Below are 18487 nucleotides of genomic sequence, written 5' to 3'. Positions count from 1 at the left end.
CTGGACAATTAAGTGGATTAAATATACTTCATCTACCACAAAGCTGTCATTTTCAGTATTTGTCTGGGAAAAGAGCTGGGTCTTAGACACTCAGTCAGTCAGTTGGTGGAATAGAGCTTTTGCTGTGTAATGAAATAACACTCCTGACTTTCAACAGGTCACTTCATCTTCAATGGGACACTTGTTCTTCCCTACGAACTAAGAAACAGCCAACGTTTTTACTGATAAGAACAGACACTACACTTGATCTTAGTCAAAAGGCCGAGAAGTGATTATAAGTGGTCAACATTTTTGTATAGAGGTATGTATAAGGACAATTTGCTCTCCACATGTCTAAATCCATGATGCTCCAAATACATGTTGAATCAAAGCACTTCTGAACATATATGTACGTGCTCTTCTCAGGAAGAGATGATGCAGAAATGCTATTAGTCATGGTGGACATTCTCCCAGGAAGCATCCTTCTACGTAACCAAACTGGTCTAATCTTAACTCATGATGGCTCAAGAGGTTTTCATTTACAAAACATCTCTCAGTGAAGTTTTTACTTTTAATGAATTCAAGTCCTAAAATAGAGCGTGACCTTCCATGTTCTCTATTGGCCTCCTATTGCATTTCTTGAGTATTAGAACAGCACTCTTTTGTCCCATATATGACATAAAAGACCCGTGGATATCCCCTTGGAAGAGGCAGTGTCTTACCTTGCATGAAGAAGGAGCTAGGGAAAGTGCTGGCTGCTGGTTTCGAGGAAGGGTAGCCTGGCGAGTCCCTATTGTAGTCGGCAGTGCTGGCTGATGGAGCATAAACCTGGGGAACGAGAGCCCATTTAGTTTTGCTTGCTGCCTGCACCAAAGAATCTCAAGGTCTATGACTTTGCAAGAAGCAGGCACAAAAGGCACAATTTCTACCACATCCATCCCAAATCTGATCAAACTCTAGAAACACTGCCCCATTCCCCATACAGAAAAACAGAACAAAACAAAACGTCGAGTAGGTTTGTGCAAATGGAAAATCAGGTGTGATATTTTCCAGTTACAGGCAAGAATACTGAGAACAACATCTGGTTGTTGTGTGTGCTCAGTTGGGTCTGACTTCTTTACAGCCCCATGGACTGTAACCCTCCAGGCCCCACTTTCAATGGAATTTTCCATGCAAGAATATTGGAGTGAGTTGCCATTTCCTCCTCCAGGGGATCTTCCCGACTCGGGGATCGAACACATGTCTCTTACATCTCCTGCATTAGCAAGTGGATTCTTTGCCACTGAACCACCTGGGGTGTAGATATATAATACCCATAGGGTTGTCGTAGGAACCTAAGCATTCTTTTTTTTTTTTAAAACATAAATGGCCCATGAGCATGTAAAAGGTAAAAAAAGACATGCTTCAAACTTGTCTTATTTAGTCTACCTTTCAGTTAAAATTTAAAGACAGAGACAGAGAGACAAAAAGACAGATAAAATAAATGCACTCTCCAGACCACAGAAAGTGACAAACATATCTTAGAGTATTAAATTCCCAAAGTGTTAGCTTTTTGTAGAGATGCAAGAAAAAGGCTATTAAAAGCCCAGATCTACACAGACCACCAAAAATCAGTGTGCACACAGGAACGGGGGGAGACCCTCATTTACAGCTCTTTCATCTTTGTGTGTTCAATAAACTAAAAAACTGCCAAAATCTTAATTTACTTACATTCGCTTACTAATACTCATGGGACTTGGGGAACTAGCTCTTTATAAAAATAGCTTGTGTATTTTCTTGTTTATGTTTGCTTTAAAGTAGACAGCACAGTAGAAAGGCATAAATTCATAAGGTATAGTTTAACTTTAATTGGTTTTCTCCCTTGCCTTTTCTGCTAAATATGATTTTTTTTTAAATCCTTATTTTCTTTTGCTCCAAAAGTTCCTCTCTCCAGATGGTCAGAGAGACTAAAACACTGTCATCCTCTTGATGAAAATGGATACCTTCCTGCCTCCATTTTGAAGCAGGCAGCGGCTCACAAAATTGGCAGTGAGCCTACAGTGATATTCACAGGTCACAGTAAAAGAAAGGGAAATTCACCAATAAAAAGGCAACTGCAGGGTTACCAAAAAAAAAACTCCCCCCCCTTTTTTTTCACAGCGCACATGGAATAAACACCCTAAGAAAAATTCTATAATTGCTCTCAGAACACCATGAATCACAAACTAAGCATTTAATACATGGTTTAGGATTTCACAAAGGATAGGGCCACAGCGACAGATGTGGGAAAACACGCACACACATGCATACATCACATAAATGCTACATATGCCCCACAGCGCCCTTGAAATTGAGAGATCTTGGAGACAGAACAAAACAAAAATAAACCATAAAAACCCTGGTCCACTTTAAAAAAAAAAAAAGAAAGAAAGAAAGAAACAAGGATTCTTCCTAAGTCAGGGAGGAATCTGAGTCCTCTATTTTTCCTCTTATTTTAAAATTTTAGTCATAATCTTAAATGTATAAACAGCTACCTGCTTCTCTAACAGGGCTTATAGTAAGGACAATTTTTTTTTTCAAGTATCTGTAAAGGGACAAAGAATAAAACATAAGCCAGAAATCCCAAAGCAAATCAGTACCCTAAGTTTATCAGGCAAAACCCAGTATTTTTTTGAGGCTTATACAACTGACAAACAGTTTGGAAAATACTACTAAAGGTATTTAGAAGTCTTGACATTAGCTAAAAAGATGAAAACAAAAATTACCTTCTAGGGAAAGGGGAAATAGATCATCTCATTCTAATGGCAGAATGAGTAGAATACACTACACTATACCTACAGTCTAGGAGTCTGACAGCTCCTTGGCTAGTAAGTATTAATATGAACTAAGTATACTATGTATTACTTCCAATTTCAGAAACCAAAATTTTACTATAAAATTGAAAATAAACTCTCCCATTATTAAATCACCTTACTTTAAAAAAATAATCACAACAAATTCTTTTAGGATAATATATAATTTTTATTACATATTCTACTACCTTATCCTTAAACATGTACTGTAATTATTGCATAAACATCATTGATGGCATCTAACAAAATCTGCCTTTTGGATAGAATTATTTGATATCTCTTTTGGGAGACAAAGACAAATCTTTAGTAATTTTGCTAATATAAGGAGGCTACTTTGACTATGAATTATGATCAAGTGCGAAGATCTGAGAATACGATCACTTATCCCAAGTTCAGAAATGCTGCCTGCATGAAAAAGAATATGTATGGGGTTAAAAAGCTTTTAGGACATGTTACACTATACAATTTCTATGTTTCTGGTGCTGTGGCCAAATTAAGATTTTTTTAGATAAGATGAAAGTCTTTGTTAACAAGAAATCAAACACTTTTAATAGTCTTTTTTTTTTTAAGGCAATTTCTGCATATTTTATAAATTTTCTTTATATTATAATTGATCAGGTACAATGTTATTCCTTTTAATTTATATACTTCATCTTGCTCATCAAAAGTTATTTTAAAGATAAGTGCTCTATATATTTGTTTGTAAAAATAAACATAACATAGAACTGTTATACTTTAAAAAAAGCATTTATGTATCTATTTGGCTGCAAAGGGTCTTAGTTGTGGCACATGGGGCCTTTGGTTGTGGCATGTGGGATCTAGTTCCCTAACCAAGAACCAAACCCCGGCCCCTGCCTTGGGTTTGCGGGAATCTTAGCCACTGGACCACCAGGAAGTCTCTTATTATACTTTTTAAAAGTAGAAGGAATCAACCCCCCTCACATTTTAATCATAAGAAAATTCAACAATGAAATGGTCAAAGCCCTGCTCATCAATTGTCCTTTACTGTCTACTATTCAATGGCTGCCTTCTTTAAAAGTGGTGGTGGAGGTATAAGATGCTATTTATGAAAACAGAGTGATGATAAGTGATTCCGTTTATCCTCAATGTTTTAATTTTTAATAACCTGGATCATCAGTAAGCTGCTTCATTATTTTACTTCAGTCAACTAATTTCCCAGCCTCTTAAAAGACTTGAAAGTATAGGCTGCAAGAATGTATTTAACAGAGACACTAAATTCAGTAAGAAAAGCTCATATCCACTCAACTTTAATCATTATTATTATAGGTAAATAGAAAGATGACTTACACATTTGTTAGAGAAAATAGCTAACAGAATGATAACAAACATCCCAGATCTCTTCAAATGACTAACAGCAGAAAATTAGTCCGATGGAAAATGAAATACAAATCCCAAAATCTCGTTCAATGTGTTGAAGTAACTCTGCCAAGGAAACATGCAGAGTCTAAAGAGAAGCAAAAACCTATACTTAGTTTTCTTCTGATAAGGTATCTTAGATCAAGGTGACTTTTGGCATTCCAGTTCCTCCCACAAGAGTAACTAAAGAAGTGTGAAATTCTGTTGCAAAATTGGAAATGGGCAAACTTGGCTCAAGTTCATAGACTACAGCAGTTTGAGTGAGCTATCTGCCCAACAAAAGCTTAATGGGAAACTAATAGCCAAGTGTAGTTCATATTCCAAGTCAGCACTGTTATCTTTTTTCTCTTATAATTTGATTTTAAAACAAAATCACAAATGCAGAAATTCTGAGCTTAACGAAACCCCATAAACAGCATAAACTCTGAAAAAATAAAAAAAACTATAAGTTCTCATTTTACAGATTTAACTTGTGTTGTAATTTGAGATATACTTGAGATATACTACTATAGTATATTAACCATTCCAACCAATGTTCTGATTATCTTTTGTGCTATCATCAAAGAAACAATATGATATTCTTTTAAATAGAACCTCTGCCTACTAGAAAAGAAGAAAAGCAAGCAAACACACAAACCAACAAACAAAATGAAGGGAGTAGAACACACATTCTACCTTTTTCCTTTGAGGTGCTGATTTTTATGTCTTGGCATGTCAGTTTCACTTATGGAAATTTTTTTTTTTTTTTCACTTATGGAAATTTTAAAAGATAACAATGATTGCCATTTGTTCAGGGCGTTGTGCTGGGAGCTCCATATACATTATTTATAATCTTCATAATAATCATATAAGATGGTCATTATCAACAGTGTCATTTCTATTTTATATGACTAAAGAATGGTAGACAGGTCAAGTGTCCTGGCCCAGGCAGGCCTGGGTCACATAACTGCCCATTCCATCATTTATGAGCCAGGCAACCTTGGAACTGTTTACTTTACTCTCTGGTCTTTAGATTCCTACCCATAAAAAGGGAATAACAGTGCCTGCTACGCCAGATTCTTGAGAGAATTAAATGGCATCATGTATATAAAAGCAACTAGAATAATACCTGGTACCTAAAAAACACGCAAAAAAAATCAGATTAATAGCATTAGTGTGCTGCTATTTTTTAAAAATTATCTGGACAAAAGTGACTCAGAAAAGTTAAGCCACTTTTCCATGTTAAAAAATTACCAAGTGGTAAAGATTCAAACTAATCATTAAAGCCTACATTCTTTTCATTAAAAAACAATTTGTTGATCTTAAGAGGCAAAAAAGAAAAGATATCGTTAGCCATCAGCACAAGGCAATACTTTGGCCATGATTTATACAAATAATTCTTGTGGGGTTTCGTAACCGCCTTTTAAGAAAAGAAAACTTGATAGGGCATGTTGAGAGTGAAACCAATATGCATCAGTTACTTTCTTCCCAAAGTGGGAAGCTGAACTCAGGAGGGCATAAAGAGAAGTAGTTACAGATCATGTATCATGAGGTGTATAACTGAGTGGGGTTGAGTGACAGCCACTAGGTTGCAGAGTAGACCTTGGCCTCTCTGTGACCAGCCAGTACCATCTGAATAATTTCCAAAGAGAACCAGGTGAGAATAACTGAAACATTGTAATTGAGACTTTTTAGATCCTTAAGAGGGTTACTATGTGCTCCATGATGGAGTAGAAAACAGCAAAGCTCAATTATGCCTCAGATGCCCAAGTGCTAGGGAGGCTGACTTAGCAGCTCAGACCTTAGGAGGTTTCACAAATATTCTAAACTGTGACAGTTAGACATTCGAACGCCAAGAGTTGGTGGTACACCACTAACGCTCACACACCTAGGCATGTACACGGATGGTGACCAGCATCTAATGGGCAAAGTACCTGTAAGGGATCAGCTTACTGCTCAGGAAACTGACTGGAACGGACCTCAACTCTTACAATACTGTTGGAAGGACACAGGTCACTGTAAGCGGAAAGAGCAGCTCGGGGCAGTGGTACCTCGACATTCATAAGAACTGAAATGGACACTGTAATCGTTCTATAGCACAAAGTTAAAGGTATATTGCTGGCTAATCCATAAAGCAACCAGAAGATGTACTTAGAAGAGATGGTCTCCAGACAGCAGAAAAACCCATTTGGCAGAGTGGTAGAAATAACTCTGGAATCAGACCAACAAGGCTCAAATTCCAGCTCTCGTAAGTAGTTGTGAGGACAAAACAAAGCACATTCTCTCTCAGAGGCTCTGTTTCCTCATTTGTCAATTTCTTCACTATCAAATGTCATATGGGGCTATTTTGCCGGGCGGATTAGAGAGTACGTATGTCAAGCATAACTCCTTATCTCTTGTAGGAGCACAATAAATGGTATTTATATCCAAAAAATATAAACAAGAGTTTAGAGTAATTTTTAAAATGTCCAGAATGGTGCTGTCCAATACAGTATCCATGAGTCCTATGTGGTTATTTGAATTAAGCTTAATTAAAATTAAATAAAATGAAATATTCAGTCCCACAGTTACACTAGCCACATTTCAAGTACTCAATAGCAAACTGTGGCCACCAGTGACCATACCGGACATCACAATGTAGAACTTTCTCACTATGGCAAAAAGTTGTATCGGGAGCACTGATTTTGGGTAATGGCTGTCCCCAAGGAGACCTACTGAGCCCCATATGAAACAGCCATCACAATAATGCAGCTTACGTAAGACTTGCTGTTGCCTTTCAGCTTCCAAAGCAAGAACTCTTCTGGTGGACGAGGGGGAGAGGCAGATTACAGGTATCCTAGCACCTAGCGAACCACCAGTGTTTAATAAATGTTGATTTTTATTGGATGGCAGAACATTCAGATGTCCATTTTACTTACTATTTTTAGAGTCCCTTGTACTATTACATACTTCTCAACGCCCTTTTTGTGACCACCTGCCCACGTTCCTGCAAGCGGGGCTGTAAAGTAGAACCCCAGGGAAGAACAGCTCCTGTGATCCCCAGATCTCTGGATGTGTAGGAAATAACAGCAAGAAAATCTTACATGGCAGTTTTCTCCTTGGCCCCTAGTTAGTCGCTGGCAAAGGAACTATAATTAGGCACAGTGTGATCACTTTGAGACAATAAACGGTGAACAGATTTTTAACTTTTTCTGATCATGAGTTTTCACATTACATCTTGGTAACTGGATGCCTGATTCCACTCTTTTTATTACCCTTTCTTTCATAATGTTTTATATCAATTTTTTTTATAGATGTTCCTTTCTCTTTTCAGGAAATTTCTCCAATTAGTGTTCTCTCTTCTGCCTCTTGGCATCACATTTTTAAAGTTGAAATCAGTTCAACCGCATTTTATAAACGGGTGAAAGGCAGATGTTAAAGGACCTACCTGAGGGCCCTGAACAGAGCTCAGGACTCCTGAATTCTCATTTTATCCTCTTGGCACTCTCCTTCCTGAAGTCTTTTTTAATTTTTTAACTTAAATATTCAAATGGGTAGCAAAATGGCATAAAAGGCTAGTAAGTAGATCAAAGTAACAGAGTTGAGTAAGTTATCATGAGGTTTAACAGTAGTGAATCATGCTCAAGAGCATGAAAAAGAAGGTAATAAACAACCCAACGGTGCGAAGAAAAACAAAAGCCAACTACAGAAATAAAAATTATTTATCTTACATATTCTCAGTATATACTAACAAGTCAAGCAATATTTACTAGTGGAAAAAGATCCTACTTTATTTTCAAGTGATGGTTAAAGGCCCATTTGATTATCACATACAGGAAATATGTTTGGAACTAACACGTAAATGTTGCAGTATATTGACAAATAGATGGATATGTGATTGTAGATGAAAAAATTTCAGAGATGTAATCTGTTGAAATTGTGAAGCTTTTATTTCCATCTCAATTACCTGAAGCTTTTATAGGAATTAAATAGTTCTGAAGTGCCCTTGGAGAAGGCAATGGCACCCCACTCCAGTACTCTTGCCTGGAAAATCCCATGGTGGAGGAGCCTGGTGGGCTGCAGTCCATGGGGTCGCTAAGAGTCGGGCAAGACTGAGCAACTTCACTTTCACTTTTCACTTTCATGCACTGGAGAAGGAAATGGCAACCCACTCCAGTGTTCTTGCCTGGAGAATCCCAGGGACGGGGGAGCCTGGTGGGCTGCCGTCTATGGGGTCGCACAGAGTCGGACACGACTGAAGTGACTTAGCAGAAGTGCCCTAAAGTAACTCTCAGTAAGAAAGAAAAGTTTTACGCCTCAAACTACAGTGATACTCTGAAAAAAAATCCCCAATTATCTAAACGTGTAAAATGTCCCATTCATGTATATGGTATTCCTATTTCATTTCCTTAACAAGGAATAATCTGTATTCACTCCACCACATTGCATCACAAAAATGAGAAAAAGAACATGTATATGAACCCCCTAAAAGAAATTCCTGGAATATGTAATATATTTAGAACACAAGTCATTTTGGCATACATCCAAATGCTCTATCACAAATACCACGTCTAACTTTTTTTTACCCTTCTGAATATCAGCTGAGTTTTGGTTATCTGTTCATGAGTATATTAAGTCTGAAGCTAAATTCTACAAATGAATTACAGCCAAGAGTTTTATCCTTTTCAGCCACCAAATATCTTTTCTCTGTGTTAAGAAGTAGTAAGACTGTAAGAATTTTAATTCCCTTCTCTATCAAATTGTGTAACCCCAAGAAATCAAAAGAAAGCAACAACAAGGAGAAGCAAAGGTATGAGTGATTTACAAGGGATCAGAAGCAGAGAAGCATGCAGGGATGGACAGACTGGAGCCCATCCACTTTTGACCAGCACACCCAGCCTGCAGCAGGCTCAACAACGGCAGTAAAACAGCAAGCTGGACCCATTATGAAGTGTGCAAAGCACCCCAAGAGCTACAAAACCCCCCTGACATTGCTTATGGCCAGAAGCTTTACCTTGTTCTTTCCTTTCTTCAAATAAAAAGGCAATACATTTTAAAATAAAGGTAGTTGCAGTCTATTTTTCAAATCTCTAAATTTCAATCTACTAAACAAGTCTCTGTAGCTTAAAAATTTACAAGGAAGGAAAAAACTGTGCTTCAACTAAAAATAAGAATAAACTAAGAATCACTGATAATTATATAGCAATATTATTGTGATTTAATCTACATAGTGTCCTGTTATTTTTACCAGCATTTTGCAAGTAGCAGGGTGTTGTCATTGCAAATCTGAGGCAGAAAAACAGTGAAGATAGGTATGATCAGGCTCACTCTGTTATATCACAGATGTTTCATACATATGATATTGAAATACAGATATAGAACACTTGAGGTTTTAAGCTGTCTTCATGTATTGTCATGCATTCTCAGTGGCATATGCAGGGAGTTAAACATTAAAAAAAAAGAAACAATTTATTATGGTATTACAACTTCACACTCTGTGTGTGTGTTGTCACTCAGCTGTGTCCAACTCTTTGCGACCCCACAGACTAGAGCCCACCAAGCTCCTCTGTCCATGGAATCTTCCAGGCAAGAATACTGGAGTATGTTGCTGCTATTTCCTACTCCAGGAGACCCTCTCAACCCAGGGATCAACCCACGTCTCTTGTGTCTCCTGCACTGGCAGATTCTTTACCACTGTGCCACCTGGGAAGCCCATAACACTCAACAGAACTGGAAAAAGACCTGTCTCAAGGCCTGCCAGTCCCAGGCTCTTGTGACTGTTGGCATGACAAAATGATGACAGTGATTAAAAAAAAAAAAATAGAAGTGCGAGATGGGGTGGGAGGTGGGAGGGAGGTTCAAGAGGGAGGGGACATATGGGTACCTATGGCTGATTCATGCTGTTGAATGGCAGAAACCATCACAACATTAAAAAGCAATTATCCTCCAATTAAAAAGAACTCCCCTCCCTCCAAAATAGCTAACACTTTACTTAGGGTATGCCAGCCATTATTCCAGCAAAATTGTACATACACTCAATTTTGTCTCGACACTAACCCTATTGTTTTATTATCATCCCGATTTTACACAGAAGCAATGTGGAAGCAGAGACATATGAAACAACTTGTCCAAGTCACACAGCTAGTTAAGTGGAAAACGGAGATTCAAAATCATGTCATCTTATTTAGGCATCTGAGCTTTAACAAGATCTCTCAATCACTAAGGGACTTCTCTCCAGGGTCTTCACAGACTCCTACCAAAACCCAGATTTATAGAACTCTGGGTCCCCTTTACATACTCCCAGGTCACTGGGCAGACGAGGGGCTCAGAAGGCTGTTTGGCCAAAGGACGCAAGGTGACCTCAGACAGTGGAGCACAAAGACAGTTCTTGGGCACTGGACCAAGAAGGAGGACTTTTCATCTGTCTTCCGGATCTGAAGCTGCGTAGGACCCACCACTTCTGTTTATCAGGGCTAAACACAGAGCGGCCAGTGGCCTGCTGAGACTGACACCGGCGCTCAGTGGTGACTTAATACCAACAGTAAAGTGATGGAAAACCCACCACTATTACCTAACAGCAGTCACAGGAGGCGTGACTAGTCCCATCCATGCGCACCAGCCTCTGGCTCCAAGTATTTCTTTTTACACCTGCATTGCTCTTGGCACTGATGGGGCAGACACTGTATGTCTGCTATTCCTTTCAACGTGGTGTATCACGGGAATGCCCACTGCCAGCATTCTGAGCACCTGAGCCCTCGCCGAGAAGGTCTTAAACTGATTAAGTTACACCTGGCTGAACATCTCTTGAAATACTTAATTGCATAAAATTTGGTCCAGGTGAAACCTGACTTCGTCTGGTTACACTCCTTACATTACATACTCACAGGGGAACCCGCTTCCTCACCAGACTCAAGATTGGCACAGACAAAAGACTGGATATTAAGCCCATCACAACTCTTTAAAATGTTCTGAACACCTAAGCTGTTTTCAAGTGTTTATTTATGGACTGTCCATTAGTAATTAAAGGTTATGTTAAGAAAAATGTGATTTATTATTTCTGTCAATTATTATTATTTCTGAAAGTGAATGAAAGTCACTCAGTTGTGTCCCACTCTTTGCGACCCCATGGACTGTACAGCCCATGGAATTCTCTAGGCCAGAATACTGGAGTGGGTAGTCGTTCCCTTCTCCAGGGGATTTTCCCAACCCAGGGATCAAACCCAGGTCTTCCACATTGCAGGTGGATCCTTTAGCAGCTGAGCCATGAGGGAAGCCCCAAAATACTGGAGTGGATAGCCTATCCTTTCTGCAGTGGATCTTCCTGACCCAGGAATTGAACCGGGGTCTCCTGCATTGCAGGTGGATTCTTTGCCAACTGACCTATGAGGAAAGCCCATTATTATTACAGATTATTATTTGTAGTAATCTACAAATCATAGCAGATGATTTCAATCATAAGCAGATTGAGCTAATTTATTTTATCTCACTTTCTACAGCTGCCACATCAAATTCATGACTATCAATTTTTTCTAATGGATCAGCTCCCATCTCAATATTATTTTTTCCTCTTTTGCTACCAGCTATTTGCTTTTTATTTTTTAAGATGACAACTACAGGATCATGTGTGCCCTAGTGGCTCAGATGGTAAAGAGTCTGCCTGCAATGCAGGAGACCTGGGTTTGATCCCTGGGTCAGGAAGCTCCCCTGGAGAAGGGAATGGCAACCCACTCCAGTATACTTGCCTGGAAAATCCCATGGACAGAGGAGCCTGGTGGGCTACAGTCCATGGGGTCACAAGAGTCGGACACGACTGAGTGACTAACACCAACACAGAGTCGTGAGGAGGTGTTGCAACATCAAAATAGTGTTGGTTACATCTGCCAATAAATAGCTTTGTGACCTCTGAGGACACGATTTCATCAACTGAATGAGGATGGCATGTTTTCACAATGAAAACACATTATACAATTCCACAATAAAGAGGAAAATTAATTTTAGGGTTTATTCCAAAGTTGATTATTGCCGTTTCTTCCACATTGAAGGCGAGAAAGGCCTGCTTGGGGACAGTCCATCACAGAAACAGTGAAGTTTAAAAAGTATTAGGAGAGTGACGCCAGTCAGAAAGACAAATACTGTATATTAATGCATGCATATGGAATCTAGAAAGATGGTACTGCTGAACCTATTTGCAGGGAATCAGTGGAGATGCAGACAGAGAACAGACTTACAGACACGGGAGGGTGGGACAAATTGAGAAACATGTGCGTTATCATATGTAAAATAGATAGCAAGTGGTGTGACACAGGGCACTCAACCCAGTACTCTGTGACAACCTAGGGGACAGGATAGGATGGGAGGGGCTTCAGGAAGGAGGGGACACATGTACGTCAGCCTGTGGTCGATTCGTGCTGGTGCATGGCAGAGGCCTACACAAGACCATAGAGCGATTATTCTCCAGGTAAAAAAAGGATTATGAAAACAATGTGCAGGGGTGTGTGTGGGTATGTGTGTTTGTGTGTGTGGTACCAGGCACAGAATAGGCCCCAGTAGTTACTAAATGCCCACATGAATGAATGAATGCATCACATACAAGATACAAGTCAAACTAAGAATAATATCATAATGCAGAGAAAGATAAACATTCATTGATTCTGCCAAAATAGATTTTAGTACATTTCACTTCTCAGTGTGTTTTAGAGCTGAGCTGACTTCTGAAAATGGAGGCAATCACCTATAATAATCCATATTTAAGGGTCCTAAGAGATCCATTTCCCATCCTTCTCCCTTTGAACCTAAGGCCATTGGTTGATGCCTGAAGCCGAGAGCTCACATCCTTCAATGGATGTTAATAGGTGTGTTTTTAAAAAAGGAATCTAGGCTCAAATAAGTCTGGTCACTATTGGCGTAAACAAATTAATACCACTGCCATGGGCTTTAGTCAATGTACAGTGCTATAAGAGATACAAGCCTACTTTCCCAGAAATAATTCCACGTCACAAATCCACTTTTCAACACACCTCCAATCATCCCCCATCATGGGAAATGTTTTTACAGTCTTAGCATTTATTACAGGGCTTCCCTCATGGTGATGTTGTATGGCTTAGCAATAAAGAATCCGCCTGCAATGTGGGAGACACAAGGAGACCCGTGTTCGATCCCTGGGTCAGGGAGATCCCCTGGAGGAGGGCAAGGCAACCCAGTCCAGTATTCTTGCCTGGAGAATCCCATGGACGGAGGAGCCTGGCAGGCTACATACAGTCCATGGGGTTGTGAAGAGTCAGACACGACTGAGCACACAGCACATCCAACTGAAGCCGTTATTTCTCTTTGATGTGATGAGGTCTCTATCCTTCCCCAACAATCAGTTTGTAAGAGTGAGAGGAGAGTGGAGAGGGGATGCGGGAACAGAGAGGGCTCTACAAGAAGGAAAAGCAGCACCCAAGAAAAATGCTGACTTTATAGTCTGCCCTTACGCAATAAAGGTCACTATAAATGGCAAATTACAAAGATCACTTAATGGCAATAAATGTGCCATTTCTATTCCTCCAATCCCAGTATCTTTAGGGCTGTGTTTGTACCGCTCAGAGGGCCCAAGGGCCATAATTCCTAAGTATACATGCCCTCCCAGAATCAAGAGGGACTGGGAAGAAAGCTGTGTCACACAAAAGCAGAAAGACACACTTTCAAGAGCAGAGACCCAAACAAGAAGGAAAAGATGGTGAAGCCAAGATTCCAGCAGATATTCTGACAAGATGAAATTTCAAAAAAAATACGATTCACAAAACTTCTCTGACCTTGAACTTAATTGTATGAAAGGCAACTTGGTGAAATTCTATGCTTAATCATCATAAAAAGTTGGTATTTTCAAGGTATTTTAAATTACAAAGATTTTCTGCATCCATTACATTATTTAATAATCACTTTGAGACAGATTATCTGTCCAAATGGTCAACCATCTCACTCCCTTTTTACATCAGGAGACAGAAGCAGGGAGAAGTCACATGACTCTAGGAAGGTGGAAAAAGGTCTTTTTGTTGTTGCTGTTCATATACTAACTCTTGAAATTAAAAAAAAAATAAATTATTTTATGAAGTAGAGTTGATTTACAATGTTGTAAATTTCTGCTGTACAGCAAAGTGCTTCAGTTACATATATATGTATCAGTTCGGTTCTGTCACTTAGCCTTTTCCGACTCTCTGCGACCCCACAGACTGCAGCATATCCTTTTTCATGTTCTTTTCCATTATGGTTTATCACAGTATATTAACTATAGCTCCCTGTGCGATACAGTAGGACTCCTGTTTAACCTAGGCTTTTCACTGCAAATCCCAGGTCAGAGTTGTTAGTGCTTCATCAGAATATCCTTCCAACCTGGAGGGGTAGGATGGGGTGGGAGAAGGGAGGGGGATTCAGGAGGGAGGGGACATATGTATACCTGTGGCTGATTCAAGCTGATGTATGGCGGAAGCCAACAAAATATTGTAAAGCAATAATCCTCCAGTAAAAAAAAAGAATATCCTTCCATATCACCTATGGTCTAAAGAATGTGGAGATGAATTTTTCATATTGGTAAGTATCTACTGATGTTGAGTAGAGTTAAAGATGAAATCTAGACTGGGCTTTAAAACAGCATACTTAACGCTGGTGCTTCCAACAGATGCCTTCATCTTCTGCTCACCAAGAGAATTGTTAACGAACAGTGAGTTTCCAATCTGGTGAAGTTCTGAATAGGAATCATCGGCAAGGTACACTGTAAAACTACCACCCCATCCTTCCTCCCTTTCACAAAGCTGAAAAAAGGATGAATGATCTTTTTATTCTGTCAAAACATATGGGCCTAAGTACTTTCAACTAAAAACAAAAGCATGAAATAATTAACAAATGTATGACTCTGTGGCACAGATTGAAATGAGAAAAAAAAAAAAAAGTATGCAAAATGTCAACCTCTCCGTCCAATCAGCCACCTCTCTATATTATTCCTTCAGATTCCTGCCCCTTCCCATACCCCAGGCGAACGTTCAGGTAAAATCAACCAGCAATATTTCACTGACTTAACTCACAGCAGAGCTTCTCGACGCTTTGGTACATATAAATACCAAATAAATAAAATAGGAGGCCAGAATTTTCATTAGAAGCTGACTGGGAGATTTCAGACATACAGCAACCAACTAGAAAATGTATGAAAGTGAGCTTAGTTTAACACAAAATGTTTATGCAACAGAAACAGAAAGGAAATTATCCAATTACGATAGGGTTATTAAAAAAAAAAAACCCAAACCAACCAACCTTAAAGACTGGGTAACAGAAGATCAAGTTACCAACAATAAGTAGTTAGTATCTTTAAGCACATTTAAAAGACAATTCAGTCCAGGTTCGATGCAGGATACTGAATGCTTGGGGCTGGTGCACTGGGACTACCCAGAGGGATGGTATGGGGAGGGAGGAGGGAGGAGGGTTCAGGATGGGGAACACATGTATACCTGTGGCGGATTCATTTTGATATTTGGCAAAACTAATACAATTATGTAAAATTTAAAAATAAAATAAAATTAAAAAAAATAATAATAAAAAAAAAATAAAAGACAATTCAGTTGACTTTCTCTAATATTTAAATTTCAGACACTTTTTTAAGTGATCTAGTTTTTCTCAGTCTTAAAGACACCAGTTTAAAGATTAGCTACTGGCTACTTCAAATATTTATCTGGAATAATGAAGGTATAAATAAATATAAACAACATTTTATATTTTTATTGTCAATTTCTTTAACGATAAAAATTACAGTAAGAATGCTCCTTTGATTCCTTTCCAAGGAATAAATATTCTTTCCTTTGATAACTAAATTACTTTGTTCAATCAGTTTGAATCGTCAAAACAGAAATGTAAAATCCAGATGATTGCTCACTATTAAGATAAGGAAAGCAGTTTAAAATTCTCAATGATGAAAAAAGTAATGAGAAAATGCTTCTCTCATAAGAGGAACACAGCAGTTTTACATAATAAAAAGCTTAAAATTGATTCCTGTCTTTTTTTTTTCCCCCCTTGATAAATTACTAACTGGTGAGAACTTAAAAGAACTATACAGAAAGGTTAAAAAGCAGCAAGGGAGGTTTCCTTTTCCCAGTGGAGAAATATCCATTAAATATATAGTTCTTTGCTTACATAATCAGGACATATAAGATACCCTGTCAAGAACTTTCCTATCTCTAGGTAGGTAGGTAGACAGATGGATGTGTACAGTATGCATGTATGTATGTGTATGTGAGTTTGAGTATAAGATTAATGTTTATACAACACAGCGGCAGGTGGACAGGAAGGAACTACTTAATGGGTACAGGGTTTCCTTGAGGGGTGATGAAAATGTTCGGCCACTAGACAGACACAGTGGTTGTTCAATACTATGACTATACCAAATACCAATGAATCACCCATTGTAAAATGGTTAATTTTACATTATGTAAATTTCACCTCAATTAAAACAAAAGAAAACAAATCACTGCAGCAGGCCCATAACTTACGTGTCCTTCACAAAAAGACATTAGTCAGGATTCATCTGTGTGTGTGTGCTCAATTGCTTCAGTCGTGCCCAACTCTTTGCGACCCTGTGGACTGTAACCCTCCTGGCTCCTCTGTCCATGGGATTCTCCAGGCAAGAGTATTGGAACAGGTTGCCATTTATTCCTCCAAGGGATCTTCCCAACCCAGGGATTCAACCCATGTCTCTCTTGTCTCGTGCATTGGCAGGCGGGTTCTTTACGACTAGCATCACTTGGGAAGCCTGGAATCATCTGCAGGGAGGTGGTACTCCGGCAGAGGAGAGGACCAAGGATCGGTCATATTTCTTCAGCGGTAAATCTTGACATCAGACATCACTTGGAAAATGTAGGTAAATAATGTAGCTGTTATTAAAACTGCTCTCTTACCAAAGTCACTCATAATTTCTTCGTTAGCAAATTCAACCTTCTTCATTCTATCAAGGAAATGAACTTAACGATTCTCCCACTACCAAAACGTCTTACGTGGGCTCACCAGCTGAAGATAAGGGTCTCCGATGTGTTCTAGGGAGCAGGAGGCCGTCGTTCCAGTTTTGATCCTATCACTCATCAACGGACCACTGGTGGGTCATGGACCCTTTCTGAATCATTGGACCTCTGTCTCAATCTTATAGTAATTATTTGGAAAATACGTATCATGACGTCTGCTGCTACGTAGAGATGTGGTACAAATAAAACCAGGTCATGCACCGAGAAAACACCTTGAACAAGGAGGGACCTCAGGCATCTAGTTTGTATGGCATTTTCAGCACCCTTGCTGCTGTTTAGTCGCTACTTTGTGTCCGACTCTTTTGCGACCCCATGGACTGTAGCCCACCAGGCTCCTCTGTCCATGGGATTTCCCAGGCAAGAATACTGGAGTGGGTTGCCATTTCCTTCTCCAAGCGCTCTTTCCAACCCAGGGATCACGTCTCCTGTGTTGCAAGTGGATTCTTTACCACTGAGCCACTGGGGAAGCCTTCTGGTACCCTGAGAGTGAAAGTGAAGTCGCTCAGTTGTGTCCGACTCTTTGCGACCCCACAGACTGTAGTCTACCAGGCTTCTCCGTCCATGGGATTTTTCCAGGCAAGAGTCCTGGAGTGGGCTGCCATTTCCTTCTCCAGGGGATCTTCCCGACCCAGGGATAAACCCGGGTATCCAGCATTGTAGGCAGATGCTTTTACCGTTTGAGCCAGGGAAGTTCTGGTACCCTGCTGCTGCGTCGCTTCAGTCGTGTCCGACTCTGTGCAACCCCATAGACGGCAGACCACCAGGCTCCACCGTCCCTAGGATTCTCCAGGCAAGAACACTGGAGTGGGTTGCCATTTCCTTCTCCAATGCGTGAAAGTGAAAAGTGAAAGGGAAGTCGCTCAGTCGCGACCCCATGGACTGCAGCCCACCAGGCTCCTCCATCCATGGGATTTTCCAGGCAAGAGTACTGGAGTGGGTTGCCATTGCCTTCTCCATCTGGTACCCTAGTGATGCTTAAAGTATTTTTTGACAGTGATGAGACTTACACAGCAGATTTTTAGTGTTGACGTGCCTTACATATCTCAGGTATTTTTGTTGAAAAAAATCTGTTCTCTGAATCATTATGGCTTCTTTAAGGTATGGCACAATGGGGGTGAATCTCTGGCCTTACACCAGGAAGATGTCGTGTGGAGATGACACAGATGTGAAAGATACTATGGTCTAGAGTCACAGATGTCCAGCCCTGAGTGTGCAAAATTTCTCAAGGAACTCATCCATGTAGAATTTATGGGTTTCTCTGAAATGCTGTATTTGTGATATCTGTTCCTTCTTTAATGGAAA

At 39.6% G+C, this 18487-nt stretch overlaps 1 protein-coding gene and 1 pseudogene across 21 annotated transcripts in view; both read right to left on the bottom strand.

The window, feature by feature from the left end:
- The window catches only part of TCF4 (transcription factor 4), a 385872-nt gene that overhangs the window by 63026 nt on the left and 304359 nt on the right, over nt 1–18487 (bottom strand). For all 21 annotated transcript variants that reach the window (XM_044934831.2, XM_044934837.2, XM_025273451.3 and 18 more), the window contains one exon: nt 702–807. In XM_044934831.2, coding sequence (XP_044790766.1) covers nt 702–807 — 106 coding nt within the window. The remainder of the gene's footprint in view (nt 1–701; nt 808–18487) is intronic.
- Nucleotides 101–273, bottom strand: LOC112581465 (annotated as a pseudogene).

The sequence above is a fragment of the Bubalus bubalis genome, chromosome 22, assembly GCF_019923935.1.
Source record: "Bubalus bubalis isolate 160015118507 breed Murrah chromosome 22, NDDB_SH_1, whole genome shotgun sequence".
Taxonomy (NCBI): Eukaryota; Metazoa; Chordata; class Mammalia; order Artiodactyla; family Bovidae; genus Bubalus; species Bubalus bubalis.
Note: the sequence above shows the minus strand (reverse complement) of the source record. Positions and strands in the feature narration are given on the sequence as shown.